Source organism: Pseudophryne corroboree, chromosome 6, assembly GCF_028390025.1.
Source record: "Pseudophryne corroboree isolate aPseCor3 chromosome 6, aPseCor3.hap2, whole genome shotgun sequence".
Taxonomy (NCBI): Eukaryota; Metazoa; Chordata; class Amphibia; order Anura; family Myobatrachidae; genus Pseudophryne; species Pseudophryne corroboree.
The window spans coordinates 117,240,119-117,258,336 of record NC_086449.1 but is presented as its reverse complement, the minus strand read 5'-3'; the positions used below and the strand labels follow the sequence as shown (position 1 = coordinate 117,258,336).

The 18,218-nt window shown below is 46.4% G+C and overlaps 5 protein-coding genes across 5 annotated transcripts; 3 read left to right on the top strand and 2 right to left on the bottom strand.

The window, feature by feature from the left end:
- The first annotated feature begins 11,215 nt into the window (after positions 1-11,215).
- Positions 11,216-11,626, top strand: LOC134934980 (histone H3). Its single transcript, XM_063930298.1, has one exon. It carries the CDS (start codon positions 11,216-11,218, stop codon positions 11,624-11,626), a length of 411 nt encoding a protein of 136 aa, XP_063786368.1.
- Positions 11,627-12,386: 760 nt separating this feature from the next.
- Positions 12,387-12,779, bottom strand: LOC134934459 (histone H2A type 1-like). The gene has a single exon (XM_063929897.1). The coding sequence runs from the start codon at positions 12,777-12,779 to the stop codon at positions 12,387-12,389; it is 393 nt and encodes a 130-aa protein (XP_063785967.1).
- A 385-nt stretch (positions 12,780-13,164) lies between these two features.
- On the top strand, positions 13,165-13,545 carry LOC134934979 (histone H2B 1.1). The gene has a single exon (XM_063930297.1). It carries the CDS (start codon positions 13,165-13,167, stop codon positions 13,543-13,545), a length of 381 nt encoding a protein of 126 aa, XP_063786367.1.
- Positions 13,546-14,965: 1,420 nt separating this feature from the next.
- LOC134934458 (histone H4) lies at positions 14,966-15,277 on the top strand. The gene has a single exon (XM_063929896.1). It carries the CDS (start codon positions 14,966-14,968, stop codon positions 15,275-15,277), a length of 312 nt encoding a protein of 103 aa, XP_063785966.1.
- A 1,087-nt stretch (positions 15,278-16,364) lies between these two features.
- On the bottom strand, positions 16,365-17,279 carry LOC134934457 (histone H1B-like). The gene has a single exon (XM_063929895.1). It carries the CDS (start codon positions 17,007-17,009, stop codon positions 16,365-16,367), a length of 645 nt encoding a protein of 214 aa, XP_063785965.1. The 5' UTR covers positions 17,010-17,279.
- Positions 17,280-18,218: the final 939 nt, after the last annotated feature.

Genomic DNA, 18,218 nt, shown 5'->3' with positions numbered 1-18,218 from the left:
TCGCGAGACTCGGATTCTATATAAGGAGCCGCGCGTCGCCGCCATTTTCACACGTGCATTGAGATTGATAGGGAGAGGACGTGGCTGGCGTCCTCTCCATTAGAATAGATTAGAAGAGAGAGAGAGAGAGAGAGATTGTGCAGACAGAGTTTACCACAGTGACCAGTGCAGTTGTTGTTAAGTTAACTTTTATTTAATATATCCGTTCTCTGCTATATCCGTTCTCTGCCTGAAAAAAACGATACACAGCAGTCACACAGTGTGACTCAGTCTGTGTGCACTCAGCTCAGCCCAGTGTGCTGCACATCAATGTATAAAAGCTTATAATAATTGTGGGGGAGACTGGGGAGCACTGCAGGTTGTTATAGCAGGAGCCAGGAGTACATAATATTATATTAATTTAAAATTAAACAGTGCACACTTTTGCTGCAGGAGTGCCACTGCCAGTGTGACTAGTGGTGACCAGTGCCTGACCACCAGTATAGTAGTATATTGTTGTATACTATCTCTTTATCAACCAGTCTATATTAGCAGCAGACACAGTACAGTGCGGTAGTTCACGGCTGTGGCTACCTCTGTGTCGGCAGTCGGCACTCGGCAGGCAGTCCGTCCATCCATAATTGTATAATTATATACCACCTAACCGTGGTATTTTTTTTTCTTTCTTTATACCGTCGTCATAGTCATACTAGTTGTTACGAGTATACTACTATCTCTTTATCAACCAGTGTACAGTGCGGTAGTTCACGGCTGTGGCTACCTCTGTGTCGGCAGTCGGCAGGCAGTCCGTCCATCCATAATTGTATTATTATAATATATACCACCTAACCGTGGTTTTTTTTTCATTCTTTATACCGTCATAGTGTCATACTAGTTGTTACGAGTATACTACTATCTCTTTATCAACCAGTGTACAGTGCGGTAGTTCACGACTGTGGCTACCTCTGTGTCGGCAGTCGGCAGGCAGTCCGTCCATCCATAATTGTATTATAATATATACCACCTAACCGTGGTTTTTTTTTCATTCTTTATACCGTCATAGTGTCATACTAGTTGTTACGAGTATACTACTATCTCTTTATCAACCAGTGTACAGTGCGGTAGTTCACGGCTGTGGCTACCTCTGTGTCGGCAGTCGGCAGGCAGTCCGTCCATCCATAATTGTATTATAATATATACCACCTAACCGTGGTTTTTTTTCCATTCTTTATACCGTCATAGTCAGTCATACTAGTTGTTACGAGTATACTACTATCTCTTTATCAACCAGTGTACAGTGCGGTAGTTCACGGCTGTGGCTACCTCTGTGTCGGCACTCGGCAGGCAGTCCGTCCATCCATAATTGTATTATAATATATACCACCTAACCGTGGTTTTTTTTTCATTCTTTATACCGTCATAGTGTCATACTAGTTGTTACGAGTATACTACTATCTCTTTATCAACCAGTGTACAGTGCGGTAGTTCACGGCTGTGGCTACCTCTGTGTCGGCAGTCGGCAGGCAGTCCGTCCATCCATAATTGTATTATAATATATACCACCTAACCGTGGGTTTTTTTTCATTCTTTATACCGTCATAGTCAGTCATACTAGTTGTTACGAGTATACTACTATCTCTTTATCAACCAGTGTACAGTGCGGTAGTTCACGGCTGTGGCTACCTCTGTGTCGGCAGTCGGCAGGCAGTCCGTCCATCCATAATTGTATTATAATATATACCACCTAACCGTGGTTTTTTTTTCATTCTTTATACCGTCATAGTCAGTCATACTAGTTGTTACGAGTATACTACTATCTCTTTATCAACCAGTGTACAGTGCGGTAGTTCACGGCTGTGGCTACCTCTGTGTCGGAACTCGGCAGGCAGTCCGTCCATCCATAATTGTATTACAATATATACCACCTAACCGTGGTTTTTTTTTCATTCTTTATACCGTCATAGTCAGTCATACTAGTTGTTACGAGTATACTACTATCTCTTTATCAACCAGTGTACAGTGCGGTAGTTCACGGCTGTGGCTACCTCTGTGTCGGAACTCGGCAGGCAGTCCGTCCATCCATAATTGTATTACAATATATACCACCTAACCGTGTTTTTTTTTTCATTCTTTATACCGTCATAGTCAGTCATACTAGTTGTTACGAGTATACTACTATCTCTTTATCAACCAGTGTACAGTGCGGTAGTTCACGGCTGTGGCTACCTCTGTGTCGGCACTCGGCAGGCAGTCCGTCCATCCATAATTGTATTACAATATATACCACCTAACCGTGGTTTTTTTATACCACCTAACCGTGGCAGTCCGTCCATAATTGTATACTAGTATCCAATCCATCCATCTTCATTGTTTACCTGAGGTGCCTTTTAGTTCTGCCTATAAAATATGGAGAACAAAAAAGTTGAGGTTCCAAAATTAGGGAAAGATCAAGATCCACTTCCACCTCGTGCTGAAGCTGCTGCCACTAGTCATGGCCGAGACGATGAAATGCCAGCAACGTCGTCTGCCAAGGCCGATGCCCAATGTCATAGTACAGAGCATGTCAAATCCAAAACACCAAATATCAGAAAAAAAAGGACTCCAAAACCTAAAATAAAATTGTCGGAGGAGAAGCGTAAACTTGCCAATATGCCATTTACCACACGGAGTGGCAAGGAACGGCTGAGGCCCTGGCCTATGTTCATGGCTAGTGGTTCAGCTTCACATGAGGATGGAAGCACTCAGCCTCTCGCTAGAAAACTGAAAAGACTCAAGCTGGCAAAAGCACCGCAAAGAACTGTGCGTTCTTTGAAATCCCAAATCCACAAGGAGAGTCCAATTGTGTCGTTTGCGATGCCTGACCTTCCCAACACTGGACGTGAAGAGCATGCGCCTTCCACTATTTGCATGCCCCCTGCAAGTGCTGGAAGGAGCACCCGCAGTCCAGTTCCTGATAGTCAGATTGAAGATGTCAGTGTTGAAGTACACCAGGATGAGGAGGATATGGGTGTTGCTGGCGCTGGGGAGGAAATTGACCAGAAGGATTCTGATGGTGAGGTGGTTTGTTTAAGTCAGGCACCCGGGGAGACACCTGTTGTCCGTGGGAGGAATATGGCCGTTGACATGCCAGGTGAAAATACCAAAAAAATCAGCTCTTCGGTGTGGAGGTATTTCACCAGAAATGCGGACAACAGGTGTCAAGCCGTGTGTTCCCTTTGTCAAGCTGTAATAAGTAGGGGTAAGGACGTTAACCACCTCGGAACATCCTCCCTTATACGTCACCTGCAGCGCATTCATAATAAGTCAGTGACAAGTTCAAAAACTTTGGGTGACAGCGGAAGCAGTCCACTGACCAGTAAATCCTCTTGTAACCAAGCTCACGCAAACCACCCCACCAACTCCCTCAGTGTCAATTTCCTCCTTCCCCAGGAATGCCAATAGTCCTGCAGGCCATGTCACTGGCAAGTCTGACGTGTCCTCTCCTGCCTGGGATTCCTCCGATGCATCCTTGCGTGTAACGCCTACTGCTGCTGGCGCTGCTGTTGTTGCCACTGGGAGTCGATGGTCATCCCAGAGGGGAAGTCGTAAGCCCACTTGTACTACTTCCAGTAAGCAATTGACTGTTCAACAGTCCTTTGCGAGGAAGATGAAATATCACAGCAGTCATCCTACTGCAAAGCGGATAACTGAGTCCTTGACAACTATGTTGGTGTTAGACGTGCGTCCGGTATCCGCCGTTAGTTCACAGGGAACTAGACAATTTATTGAGGCAGTGTGCCCCCGTTACCAAATACCATCTAGGTTCCACTTCTCTAGGCAGGCGATACCGAGAATGTACACGGACGTCAGAAAAAGACTCACCAGTGTCCTAAAAAATGCAGTTGTACCCAATGTCCACTTAACCACGGACATGTGGACAAGTGGAGCAGGGCAGGGTCAGGACTATATGACTGTGACAGCCCACTGGGCAGATGTATGGACTCCCGCCGCAAGAACAGCAGCGGCGGCACCAGTAGCAGCATCTCGCAAACGCCAACTCTTTCCTAGGCAGGCTACGCTTTGTATCACCGCTTTCCAGAATACGCACACAGCTGAAAACCTCTTACGGCAACTGAGGAAGATCATCGCGGAATGGCTTACCCCAATTGGACTCTCCTGTGGATTTGTGGCATCGGACAACGCCAGCAATATTGTGTGTGCATTAAATATGGGCAAATTCCAGCACGTCCCATGTTTTGCACATACCTTGAATTTGGTGGTGCAGAATTTTTTAAAAAACGACAGGGGCGTGCAAGAGATGCTGTCGGTGGCCAGAAAAATTGCGGGACACTTTCGGCGTACAGGCACCACGTACAGAAGACTGGAGCACCACCAAAAACTACTGAACCTGCCCTGCCATCATCTGAAGCAAGAAGTGGTAACGAGGTGGAATTCAACCCTCTATATGCTTCAGAGGTTGGAGGAGCAGCAAAAGGCCATTCAAGCCTATACAATTGAGCACGATATAGGAGATGGAATGCACCTGTCTCAAGTGCAGTGGAGAATGATTTCAACGTTGTGCAAGGTTCTGATGCCCTTTGAACTTGCCACACGTGAAGTCAGTTCAGACACTGCCAGCCTGAGTCAGGTCATTCCCCTCATCAGGCTTTTGCAGAAGAAGCTGGAGGCATTGAAGAAGGAGCTAACACGGAGCGATTCCGCTAGGCATGTGGGACTTGTGGATGCAGCCCTTAATTCGCTTAACAAGGATTCACGGGTGGTCAATCTGTTGAAATCAGAGCACTACATTTTGGCCACCGTGCTCGATCCTAGATTTAAAGCCTACCTTGGATCTCTCTTTCCGGCAGACACAGGTCTGCTGGGGTTGAAAGACCTGCTGGTGACAAAATTGTCAAGTCAAGCGGAACGCGACCTGTCAGCATCTCCTCCTTCACATTCTCCCGCAACTGGGGGTGCGAGGAAAAGGCTCAGAATTCCGAGCCCACCCGCTGGCGGTGATGCAGGGCAGTCTGGAGCGACTGCTGATGCTGACATCTGGTCCGGACTGAAGGACCTGACAACGATTACGGACATGTCGTCTACTGTCACTGCATATGATTCTCTCAACATTGATAGAATGGTGGAGGATTATATGAGTGACCGCATCCAAGTAGGCACGTCACACAGTCCGTACTTATACTGGCAGGAAAAAGAGGCAATTTGGAGGCCCTTGCACAAACTGGCTTTATTCTACCTAAGTTGCCCTCCCACAAGTGTGTACTCCGAAAGAGTGTTTAGTGCCGCCGCTCACCTTGTCAGCAATCGGCGTACGAGGTTACATCCAGAAAATGTGGAGAAGATGATGTTCATTAAAATGAATTATAATCAATTCCTCCGCGGAGACATTGACCAGCAGCAATTGCCTCCACAAAGTACACAGGGAGCTGAGATGGTGGATTCCAGTGGGGACGAATTGATAATCTGTGAGGAGGGGGATGTACACGGTGATATATCGGAGGGTGAAGATGAGGTGGACATCTTGCCTCTGTAGAGCCAGTTTGTGCAAGGAGAGATTAATTGCTTCTTTTTTGGGGGGGGTCCAAACCAACCCGTCATATCAGTCACAGTCGTGTGGCAGACCCTGTCACTGAAATGATGGGTTGGTTAAAGTGTGCATGTCCTGTTTTGTTTATACAACATAAGGGTGGGTGGGAGGGCCCAAGGATAATTCCATCTTGCACCTCTTTTTTCTTTTCTTTTTCTTTGCATCATGTGCTGATTGGGGAGGGTTTTTTGGAAGGGACATCCTGCGTGACACTGCAGTGCCACTCCTAGATGGGCCCGGTGTTTGTGTCGGCCACTAGGGTCGCTAATCTTACTCACACAGCTACCTCATTGCGCCTCTTTTTTTCTTTGCGTCATGTGCTGTTTGGGGAGGGTTTTTTGGAAGGGACATCCTGCGTGACACTGCAGTGCCACTCCTAGATGTGCCCGGTGTTTGTGTCGGCCACTAGGGTCGCTAATCTTACTCACACAGTCAGCTACCTCATTGCGCCTCTTTTTTTCTTTGCGTCATGTGCTGTTTGGGGAGGGTTTTTTGGAAGGGCCATCCTGCGTGACACTGCAGTGCCACTCCTAGATGGGCCCGGTGTTTGTGTCGGCCACTAGGGTCGCTAATCTTACTCACACAGCTACCTCATTGCGCCTCTTTTTTTCTTTGCGTCATGTGCTGTTTGGGGAGGGTTTTTTGGAAGGGACATCCTGCGTGACACTGCAGTGCCACTCCTAGATGGGCCCGGTGTTTGTGTCGGCCACTAGGGTCGCTTATCTTACTCACACAGCGACCTCGGTGCAAATTTTAGGACTAAAAATAATATTGTGAGGTGTGAGGTATTCAGAATAGACTGAAAATGAGTGTAAATTATGGTTTTTGAGGTTAATAATACTTTGGGATCAAAATGACCCCCAAATTCTATGATTTAAGCTGTTTTTTAGTGTTTTTGGAAAAAAACACCCGAATCCAAAACACACCCGAATCCGACAAAAATAATTCGGTGAGGTTTTGCCAAAACGCGTTCGAACCCAAAACACGGCCGCGGAACCGAACCCAAAACCAAAACACAAAACCCGAAAAATTTCAGGCGCTCATCTCTAGTTTGCACACAATAGTTCTGGGAAATAAAATAAAATGATGAAGCTTGCAGAATAAGATGAGAGACAACAGTCACCTGAGGAGCAATGGTTCAACTAATCTTACGTTTTCAAATGTACTACCGTGATAAAAGCAGTTGCTGCAGCTTCAGCACTGAACCTCACTGTTGGATAGCAGGCGAAAGATATGCAGAGACCACGAGGCTGAATGTCTAGAGCAGGCATTCCCATCCATGGTCCTCTAGGCACACCAACAGTGCAGGTTTTAGTGATATCCAGGCTGCAGCACAGATGGTTAAATCAAAATAACTGAGCTACTAATTAAGTCACCTGTGGTGAAGCATGGATATCACTAAAACCTGCACTGTTAGTGTGCCTTGAGGACCGTGGTTGGGAATGCCTGGTCTGGAGAAAAGGCGGCTGCGGAACGGAGCATCAGAACCTCTGGGGGAAACATTGGGGGTAATTCCAAGTTGATCGCAGCAGGACATTTTTAGCAGTTGGGCAAAACCATGTACACTGCAGGTGGGGCAGATATAACATTTGCAGAGAGAGTTAGATTTGGGTGTGGTGTGTTCAATCTGCAATCTAAATTGCAGTGTACAAATAACGCAGCCAGTATTTTCTCTGCACAAAAACAAAATAACCCACCCAAACCTAACTGTCTCTGCAAATGTTATATCTGCCCCACCTGCAGTGCACATGGTTTTGCCCAACTGCAAAAAATGTCCTGCTGCGATCAACTTGGAATTACCCCCTTTGTGTCAGCAGAGATCCACTGTGGATGCAAAGTTGTGAGAAGAAGGGCAACGCAGATTAACAGACCAGAGTTCAACTGCATTGACCAGTGATGGAAAGCACAGATATAGACTAGGGCAGGTCAAGAGCAGTGTTGAGAGAAGATGATCGCCATAGAGGAATGGAAGGCACATGAGGATGGACGTGAGATGTGGACAAACAGAGTTGATGACTGCAAAATGGAGGGCGTGGGCCAGCAGCAAGTACCATCAAGGTCTGAACCTCACCCCCAACCAATGATGGCAGGCTGGAGTAGGGCACTAGAGCGGTGGGAGTCTGCATAGAAACTCCAGAGCAGGTAGGGGGACCACGGAGCTGGATCTGTGCCACACCAGTGGCTTTCTGCGTCTCCAAGGATGGTAGAAAAATAAATAAATAAATAAATAAATAAATATATACATACATAAAAACTGACCCAGTTGAAGAGGCGGGAAGGCCCTGTTCCATCTTACTATGGAATGTGCGCATTGATTACATGTTTCCCCATATTACTAATTATTTCTCAGCGGTAAGTAATAGCACAATGAGGAGTCATGGGTAGTGGCACACTCACATTGGAGCAGACATTGTTGGCGTGGTGCACCATCAGAAGAGGTGAGTGATTGTTATTGAATTAGGTTTATTTTTATTATTATTTCACATAAACTATGATAGATATATATTGTCCTTAAATCCCTATGGTCCCATTTAAGAGCCTAAACTCTATTATTTTATCATAAATATAACTTTTCTCAATTCTTTTAAAGTGCAAGGATTTTTTTTCAATAGCAAGCAAAATGGATATAAATGAGATACATATGCATAAATACAAATTCAGTGATTATAGTAGAACAATAAGGTTCTGTTTTTTTTTTTTATTTTTTTTATTTCGTTTCCAGTGAGTAGTAGAAAAGCCCCTTTATATAATCCAAATCTACAGTAGCCTTGTGTTTTCTTCATGCAATGTCCCAGACATATAAGGTTTAGCTTGTGGTCCTGCAAATCATTAACTCCCTTAGACTGCATGATACTGACCTCGGAAAACATACGGGAGGCCCGCATTTGGGATGACTGTGGTCAGAAGACCATCAGCGGCATCCCGATGCTGAGAATCACGACAGGGGAGAGGTAAGTATAATAACCCTCACCTTCTCCTTAGTTCCTAAACATATCCCTCCTGTAGCCTAAACCTACCCCCCTTCTTTGTTCCTAACCCTAACACTCCCTCCCCACATCCTAACCCTCCCCTCCCACAGCCTATCTCTAACCCTGCCACTATTGCCTAACCACAACCTAACCTCCTGCAGTCGAACCCTAACACTCCCCATCTTACTTACATTCACGATTTTGACCACAGTTCCCCCAGTACTGCAACCATTTAAAAGAGAAACATTGTAGTGTGTGAGTGTGTGTGTGTGTGTGTGTGTGTGTGTGTGTGTGTGTGTTATTTGTAGGGGGGTGGTAGTGGAAGTAGGGTGGACAACAGGAGGAGACAGTAGGAAAAAGGGGGACGTAGAAATAGGAGGGTATGAGTAAAGTGTGAGGGATGGGAGAAATGAGGTGAAAAATAAGGGTGATGAAGGGAAAAAAGTTGGAACAGGGAGAAGAGTAGTGTAAGATAAGAAAAGGGAGGAGATAATCGGAGATGGGAAGAAAAGGCAGAAGGAGGAATAGATAAAGATTGGACAAATGAGTGGAATGTAAAAATAAAAGGCAGAATTAAAGTGACGAGACACAAAGGGTTATCAATGGGACATGGGAGGAACAAGGAGAAGAATCGGCGAATCAGGAGCAGATGAAAAGGTGTGGAAGAGGACAAAAAAAATGAACACAACTGCTAGCCAGCAGGCAAATGGCAGGCCAAGATCAAAGATAACGGTCACCCGAGGAGTGGAGCAATGGTGCAACAAAGTTATTTAGATGCATTGCTGTGCCACAAGCAATTGTACTTAAGCATGAGAAAGTTGCTCAACATGGAGCATTGCATTTCATGTATGCACACCATATGAAAGTAACTTCTGGACCATAAGGCTGAATTCATGGACCAGATCCCACTGGTCATCTGTCAACCGGATTAATGGAACCTCTTCTTAAAGTATGTGGGTTTCCTGAGATGACTCCTTTCAATTCCACATATCACTGTGATAAAACATTTGTGCTGTGTAATGTTCTTGGTTATCTTCAAGGTGTTTCTAGCTCACATTTCGGTATATGCCACCCAGTTGATGCAATTGTGTGGAACGATGGGTGGAAGATCCACAGTCATTGAAAAGAGATGAGATCCTGGATCTCGTCTTAAAGAAGCAATTTCTGATACAATTGGCTATGGAAATCGGAGAGTGGATGGCTGACCACAAATCATCCACCTATCCAACCAAACTATAGCAGCCACAATGTAAGGCAATCCAAGTGAGCTGGCAAATCAAAGCAGGTACTTCCACTTTTATCAATCCTGCCAACTGTAACGCTGTGGGCCTATTCTTGGGTGTAGGATCTATAATGACCTGGTGCCATGTTGTCAGGATGACCCTTAATCTCTGCCAGAAGAGATGCCCTAGGTGAAGGGCATCATTTTTTTTAAGTAGTAGCATGAATAAGAGGAATATTCATGCTACCATCGATCTGGAATGATTTTTTTACGTTAAACATTTTTGATTGTTTCCAGACATTATCACATACAGTGTATACTTTTTTATGCGATGTATTTAACAGCAATAATTTACATTTTCGTGTGGTACATATACAAACGGGTATTTCAATGAGTTCCAATACAATTAGATAGATAGATAGATAGATAGATAGATAGATAGATAGATAGATAATTGCTATGTCACATAAATTCAGTTGAATATATACTGGTTTTAAATCTGTTTATTCCTCAGAGTCTTACATTCGATTAATTACCATAAATACAACTTTTAACAGATGTTTTAAAGTTTATTTTTACAAGAACAATTGAAATGAATATACAATAGTTAAATGGGCATACAGGAAAAAAAAAACCCAGTAATAAAATAAAACAATAAGGGTATTGCTATGCAGGGCCTTTAGTACTTTATAGGATTTTAATTTCCTCTGAGTAGATGTAGAACCCCCTTTGAAACTAAATATATAGCCTTATATTCTCTTCATGTAGTTTAGCAGATTCACGAGGTTGAGGTTGCGGTCTAAGTTGATACTTTTGCTCAGATTGTATCCAGCAATGTTTCAATAGAGTAGTTACAATTGTATCATACTATAATACTGTTTCCCATTAGTATCATATCGTTTCTCACACACGCAGGAGTTCTGACTACATTAAAGTGAGCAGCTTTAGATTTAACATTCATGTTTTAATGATCAAATGATTATTTTATTTTATACGCCGCTGTTTTGATCTAAGCTGTGCTGCTTTTGCTGTTGTTGTTTGCTAGTTTACCTGCCATCCCATATTATCATTTCCCTGGTATTAGGGCTTGTAAGGATTATATTCTGTACACACAATATATATATATATATATATATATATATTTTTTATCCCCGGCTATTGCAGCTATTCAGCAGCACTGTGTGTGATTACGTTTGGTATATGTGTACTGGGGCCGGGGCTGCTATACCGTGAAAAGACCTCGAGGCCGGGCCGTTAGAAACTTCACATAAACAATAGAGGAAACAGAAATTCTTGGCGGGCTTTATGAAACTTACAGCTTCTTCACCGAAACCAACCAGGATGAAGGGCGTGTTTAACTCATCAAATCACAAAGCAGCTCTGTGCATAAATACAGTTGTTGCCGGCTGTTGGCTATTCAGTCTTTTTTCTACTTGGTAGAAGTCAGATCTGTGTGGAAATATGGCCAGGACCAAGCAGACCGCCCGCAAATCTACAGGAGGGAAAGCTCCCCGCAAGCAGCTGGCAACGAAAGCTGCCCGGAAGAGCGCCCCAGCTACCGGCGGCGTGAAGAAACCTCACCGCTATCGTCCTGGAACTGTTGCTCTTCGCGAGATCCGCCGGTATCAGAAATCCACTGAGCTGCTGATCCGCAAGCTGCCCTTCCAGCGTCTGGTGCGTGAGATCGCCCAGGACTTCAAGACTGACCTGCGCTTCCAGAGCTCCGCCGTCATGGCCCTACAAGAGGCCAGCGAGGCTTATCTGGTGGGGCTGTTCGAGGACACCAACCTGTGCGCCATCCACGCCAAGAGGGTGACCATCATGCCCAAAGACATCCAGCTGGCCCGCAGGATCCGAGGGGAGAGGGCATAGAAACTCGGCACTCCTATACACGCAACAACCCAAAGGCTCTTTTCAGAGCCACCAAGTCTTTCTAAACGAGCTGCAGCATAAGTCACCCCTCAGTGTCAGAGTAACAGGATGCGGATGAATCCTCCGCTCTCCACCCATAGCAGCTTCAAATGACAGGCCAAGTCTATGAAGTTTACATATATAATACGATAAGCAAGCCGCAAAGTGAATAATGGAATGTTGACTATCAAAAATAATTAAATATCTGGACGGGCTGGTTCACCCGACAGTACATTGTTACTAGTGTTCCGCCTAGATTCCCTTGTAAAATTGTTTTCTTCAGCTGGGATAAGAGGATATTTCTCTCAATTATCAAATATTTGTATGTAATGCAGCTGTTTTCATCCTAGCTTTGTTACGTCACACGGAGAGAGAATATGGTTTCTCTCCTTATATACTTTACACGGATCAGCTTCCCACTCCTATAAGCGGAAGGGGCCTCATTTGCAGCATGCAGTTATTGCAAAGGGAATATTCAGACTATCTTTAGATTTCACCACAACAGACCAGGGCTCCTAAAGGGTAAGGGAGCGTCTATACCTTTAGCGGTTGTATGGACGGGATGTGGAGATGAAAGCGCGGCTAGCCCGTCAGATATCGCTACAACACAAGCAATGACAGTACACACAGCTCTCCTGGGAAGACGTGGGTGGCTCTGAAAAGAGCCTTTGTGTTGTGTGTCGGGTACATCGTTTCGGTGGTGGAAGCTGCCAGCCTCACATTACTTGCTCTTGGCCGGTTTGTGGCTCTCGGTCTTCTTGGGCAGCAGCACGGCCTGGATGTTGGGCAGAACGCCTCCCTGGGCGATGGTCACCCCACCGAGCAGCTTGTTGAGCTCTTCGTCGTTGCGCACAGCCAGCTGCAGGTGGCGGGGGATGATGCGGGTCTTCTTGTTGTCGCGGGCGGCGTTTCCGGCGAGCTCCAGGATCTCAGCCGTCAGATACTCCAGCACCGCGGCCAGATAGACCGGGGCACCGGCTCCCACTCGCTCAGCATAGTTTCCTTTCCTCAGCAGACGGTGAACGCGACCGACTGGGAACTGGAGACCGGCCCGGGATGAGCGAGTCTTGGCCTTAGCCCGGGTCTTGCCGCCTTGTTTGCCTCTGCCGGACATGTTCAGTTCACAAAACAAATAATTCCTTCTAACAAACTGAGAGAAAATGTGAACCTTTAGTACCGCCCTCCTCCTATATATACACTCAGAGTGGGTCTACCGCGTGCTCTGTGATTGGTTTGCTTACAAATGAACCAATGCAGCTCGAGTTTATCCACAGACCAATCCGCAATATGTAGTGTGTGTGTGTGTGTGGGGGGGGGGGGGGGGGGGGTGTTAGCTACCACTCAGCGTCACGTGACACTTTTACCCTATACTTAGCTTATACTTACCCTACACTTTTACCAGAAGCGTTGAAGCCTCATTTGCATAAGATGCCTATAAATAGCGGGCGGTGTACGGCACAGATTCTCCCTGCTGTGTGTAGAAGAAGTGAGTGGTGGAAATGCCTGAACCAGCAAAGTCCGCGCCGGCGCCCAAGAAGGGCTCAAAGAAGGCCGTAACCAAGACCCAGAAGAAAGATGGAAAGAAGCGTAGGAAGAGCAGGAAGGAGAGTTACGCCATCTACGTGTACAAGGTGCTGAAGCAGGTGCACCCTGACACCGGCATCTCCTCCAAGGCTATGGGCATCATGAACTCCTTTGTCAATGACATTTTTGAGCGCATTGCGGGGGAAGCTTCCCGCCTGGCTCACTACAACAAGCGCTCCACCATCACCTCCCGGGAGATCCAGACCGCCGTACGCCTGCTGCTGCCGGGAGAGTTGGCCAAGCACGCCGTGTCCGAGGGCACCAAGGCCGTCACCAAGTACACCAGCGCCAAGTAATCTCCCCTTCCTCTCCCACACGAACACAAAGGCTCTTTTAAGAGCCACCCATCTCCTCGCTAATCGGGCTGTAACTTATTATTTGCGCTGTGTCCTGTCTCCCTGAATTTGACTGAATCACAGTAATCTAGGCTGTGTTGTAGTTTCTTCATTCCTTATACATGTGCATCTTGTTAGTCGGATGCTGGGGAACTCCCCTCTAGTGTGCGAGCTAGTACAGGAGACCCCCCCCCCCCTGTTGATGATTACTGCGTGCAAAGCGGCATTCTCTCCGCTCTCATGTACTGTAAAACACGTTCCAGACGTAGATCAGATTTCTACAGAACTCGTCAAAGCTACAGATGCCAGGGCTTCTAAAAAGCCAGAGAGCAGCAGAAACACTGCCCGTGTAGTTGCTGTGTGACTAGCACATAATTTTCTGTCTGGCTCAAGTGATACAAACTGGATTGTTACATTGTTAATATCGCTACTACTGTATCATAATCTTGATAAGCAGGTGGTTAAAAGTCGGTCTTCAAGATGACCCGTGTTACTATGATATCGTTGCAAAAGTAACAACGGGATGCAAACTGCGGTGCCCCTGCTTGTACCTAGTCCATTATGACATCACACAGCAGGGTTCCCGTTTAGGCGCACACGTACCAGTTATGCTCGTTGCTGTAAAAACGGCTTCAATGGTTATTTGAGGAGTAGTAGTGATCCGGGTCGCAATGTGGCTGAGCGCTAAGGTACGGTTCAGCTGACCCAATTGACATACTATTATTATTTACACCTAATATACAATATTATGAGACGGCGAGAGAACATAGCTGATACGCTGGCGCTCGCTAATTAGAGATCGAAGCGAACCGAGCCTGGGTGCCAGGAATACTTGTAGCGAGGGACACATCAGAAGCGGCATGCCATTGGGGGAGTGTTCCCCTACCAGGATTTGAATTGTCCACTCCGGTTAACTTGTTTTGACCCGCCGAATTTAGCTCGTCTCTCATTGGGCCAGTCCGATGAATCGCGCTCCTAGCCCAAGGCGCTGGTGTGGGTCCGACTTAATAGTGATAAACACTATATATGTATTTGGAAAATATATTATTTATCATTTCAGGGAGAATGAAATGTCACTACTTTTCGTTAATTGACTATAGGTGTAAAACCTTCTTTTCCTATTTTACCCTAGAAATGTGGGATCAAATGGATACAATTTTTTTTTTTTACATTTATATATCTGTTCACGGAAATGAATAGAGATGACGAAGAGAAAGCTGCCACTGTCCTGCGGTGTGCTAAGTCAGAAAAGGCGGACTACCCAGGTCTCCTCCTCTCCGAGTTCTAAGTCCCCCATCAGGTCCGCCCTTCCTCTTAATAAAGGGCTGCTGTGAGGCGATCAACTCATTCTTACTGATTGCAACTCGCAAGCTGTTTGAAGATGTCAGGAAGAGGCAAAGGTGGTAAGGGACTCGGGAAAGGAGGCGCTAAGCGCCACAGGAAGGTGCTGCGGGACAACATCCAGGGCATCACGAAGCCAGCCATTCGCCGTCTCGCTCGCAGAGGTGGCGTGAAGCGCATTTCTGGCCTCATCTACGAGGAGACCCGTGGGGTGCTGAAGGTCTTTCTAGAGAATGTGATCCGGGACGCCGTCACTTACACCGAGCACGCCAAGAGGAAGACTGTGACCGCTATGGATGTGGTCTATGCTCTCAAGCGCCAGGGCCGCACTCTGTATGGTTTTGGAGGTTAAGATCTGGCTCCTCTTTGGCTGATCTCCTTTCCCGAAACACGCTAACAAAAGGCCCTTTTAAGGGCCACCTACAGTACTCCTGAAATGAGCTTTATGAACATGCTGCTTTTCGAGGGAAGCGTATTGTTAGTCAGATCCACAATACTAACGATAGAAATACACTTCTTTCCCATCTACAAAGTCTCGCTGGATATTCAAATATAAGACGCCAGAAGTTGCCATTTACAATGCATAGACCATATATATCTAGAATTCTAGTCAATCTGGAATGGAAAAAGGCAGCAGCATAATTGCCTCTGTCCATTTGGATGATGCCTCCTTGTGTCCGGGTGGAATCGGTTCGATATTGTTTTATGAAAAATTCTGAAGGATGTAGGTGTAATATACCGTGCATAGCGTGCGCAGGAGGTGCTGTAGCGGGGTACTCTTGAAAAGATGTTGAGTTAAAACGTAACTTGTATTATAACGATGACATGCTGACACAATACATGTCCTAAAATTCAAGCATAGGGTATTAAGGCACAGCTGTGAATGTTTCTCCAAGTGTAGTTTATATATAATTCTGTTACAACGACCTCTTGAACAATTAATAAGTAGGGAAGCTTACTAGCCAACTACTCTGATAGAAACTGCACAGAACTATTTGTCTCTACTGGAGGTTCTCTTTCTGGTAAAGCAGTCTCCCTGTTATTGTGTAGCTAGTGTTCTCAGAAAGTGCAAACAAACATTAAATTGATACTTGCTTTTCAGCAGCTACCCTGCAGACTGTTCACCACAGGGAATGGTGAGTGTTCGAGTACACAGGAAGGAAGCATGCCGCTATTGTGAGCGGCCTGAGGTAGGAAGCAGGACATCCAGGTATTATTTCCCGATCAGTCTTGCTACAGTAGCGCTAATAAATAACCCTGCGTTACCTATCAATAAGTAACCAAAAATCCCACGGAGACACTGCTGAACTGTAACGTAATGTAGTGACTCAATATCTGTACGCCGTGCGCCTACAGCTCTGCCGGGACAGGGTGGGTGGCTCTGAAAAGAGCCTTTGGGGGGATAACAAGGAAGCGAGGCTGCTACGGCGGCTCTTCCATCACTTCTTGGCCGCAGCTTTCTTGGGCTTAGCTACCTTCTTGGCCGGGCTTTTGGCGGCTTTGGGCTTCGCCGCCTTCTTGGCCGGACTCTTGGCTGCTTTGGGCTTCGCCGCCTTCTTGGCCGCTTTCTTGGGCTTCGCGGCTTTAGGCTTCTTTGGGCTTTTGGCAGCAGCCGCTTTTGTGGGTTTCTTCACCTTCTTGGGGCTCTTGGCTGCACTCGGAGCTCTCTTGGGCTTCTTCGGGGACTTGGCCACTTTCTTTGCCGCTGGTTTCTTGGGCTTCAGGGCGGCCTTCTTGCTCTCCAGCTGATTCTTATTGAGCTTGAAGGAGCCGGAAGCTCCGGTGCCTTTCACTTGGGTGAGAGTTCCTTTGGTCACCAATCCTTTCACCCCCACTTTGATGCGACTGTTATTCTTCTCCACATCGTAGCCTCCGGCAGCCAGAGCCTTCTTCAGGGCGGCAAGAGAAACTCCACTGCGCTCCTTGGAGGCGGCCACGGCCTTTAAGATCAGCTCGGAAACGCTGGGCCCGGAAGACTTGCCGCTTTTCTTGGCTCCCCCTGCAGCTTTCTTCGGCTGCCTCTTCTTTTTGGCTGCGCCCTCTGACGGCGGGACAGCGGCGACGGCTGGTGCAGTTTCTGCCATGTTAGCTCAACGTCACTTTAACCAACAAATGGTAATACAGCACAAGCCGCTCTCTGACGTCTTTTATATACGGTGCCTGCTGTGCTGTAATTGGCTGCTGAGCCTGGTGCGTTCTGCGCTCTCATTGGCGGAATAAGCAGTCCTTGTAAACCCTTCCCTGTCTGAGTGTAAGGGGAAATCTGCCCTCACCTTGTGTTTCCCTAACGCAGAAAAAGAGTCTTTTATTGGGCATGAGAAAAGCAGCGTGCAGCCTCTCTGCACCACACCAGTACTCCAAGGTCTCCCCTAGGCCTATACGGCCATTGCTAGCCTAGGCGCTGCAAAGAGACCCAGGAACAGCCCCTGTCAGCTTACTTACACCAAGCTGGATCTGTCCAGCATGTAACACATCTGTACTTTTCTGCGAGGCTAAAACGTCTGATTGGGGCATTTTTCTGTCCCCCTGGCACTACATGTAACGAAGGTGATCTGGGGTTCAGTCTGTGCAGGGGATGCACCATTTTCAAAGACATAAAGGTGATGGCTGGGCTCCTGTACACCCGGGTGGCTAGCACAGGCAGGTTGCCTCACAACGTATTGGCAGTCTTGTTTAGGAACTCTAGTTACTGTGACAAAAGAGAGATACCCAGCATAGTCAGCCACAGGTTAACCCTGCTTGTGTGAGATTCTCCCCGTCGTGTAGAATGTTGGTGGGATTTTCCCCAAATGTTTATAAAATGACCCATACAGACATGAATGTATATTTATGCAAGATCGGTGTGTCAGAGTGAGGGCAATGGTGATCTGTTCCCATTACCATTCCTCTTTTAAAAATGCCAAAGTATGAGACTTTGTCATTTTTAAAAGAGGACATCGGAACTTTCCTAAAAATAGAGGGAAACAGTAGGAATATTTGGGAACATTGGGGGGGGGGTGGGGGGGGGGTGGATACAGGAATAATAGAGAGGAAGGTATAGTGGGACAAGTAGAGAGACCTCTTGTAATTGAGCTAGGTGAGAGGAAGGGAAGAAACGAGGAAAAACAGGGGTAGGAGGAAGGAGGAAGAAGAAGAAGAAGAAGAAGAAGAAGAAGATATATATTGTTACATGGCAACTACTGATTGCAGAGTAAAAAAGTGGATGCTATTTTCGGCATATCAATGGATGATAGACATGCTAGAGATGAGCGGGTTCGGTTTCTTTGAATCCGAACCCGCACGAACTTCACTTT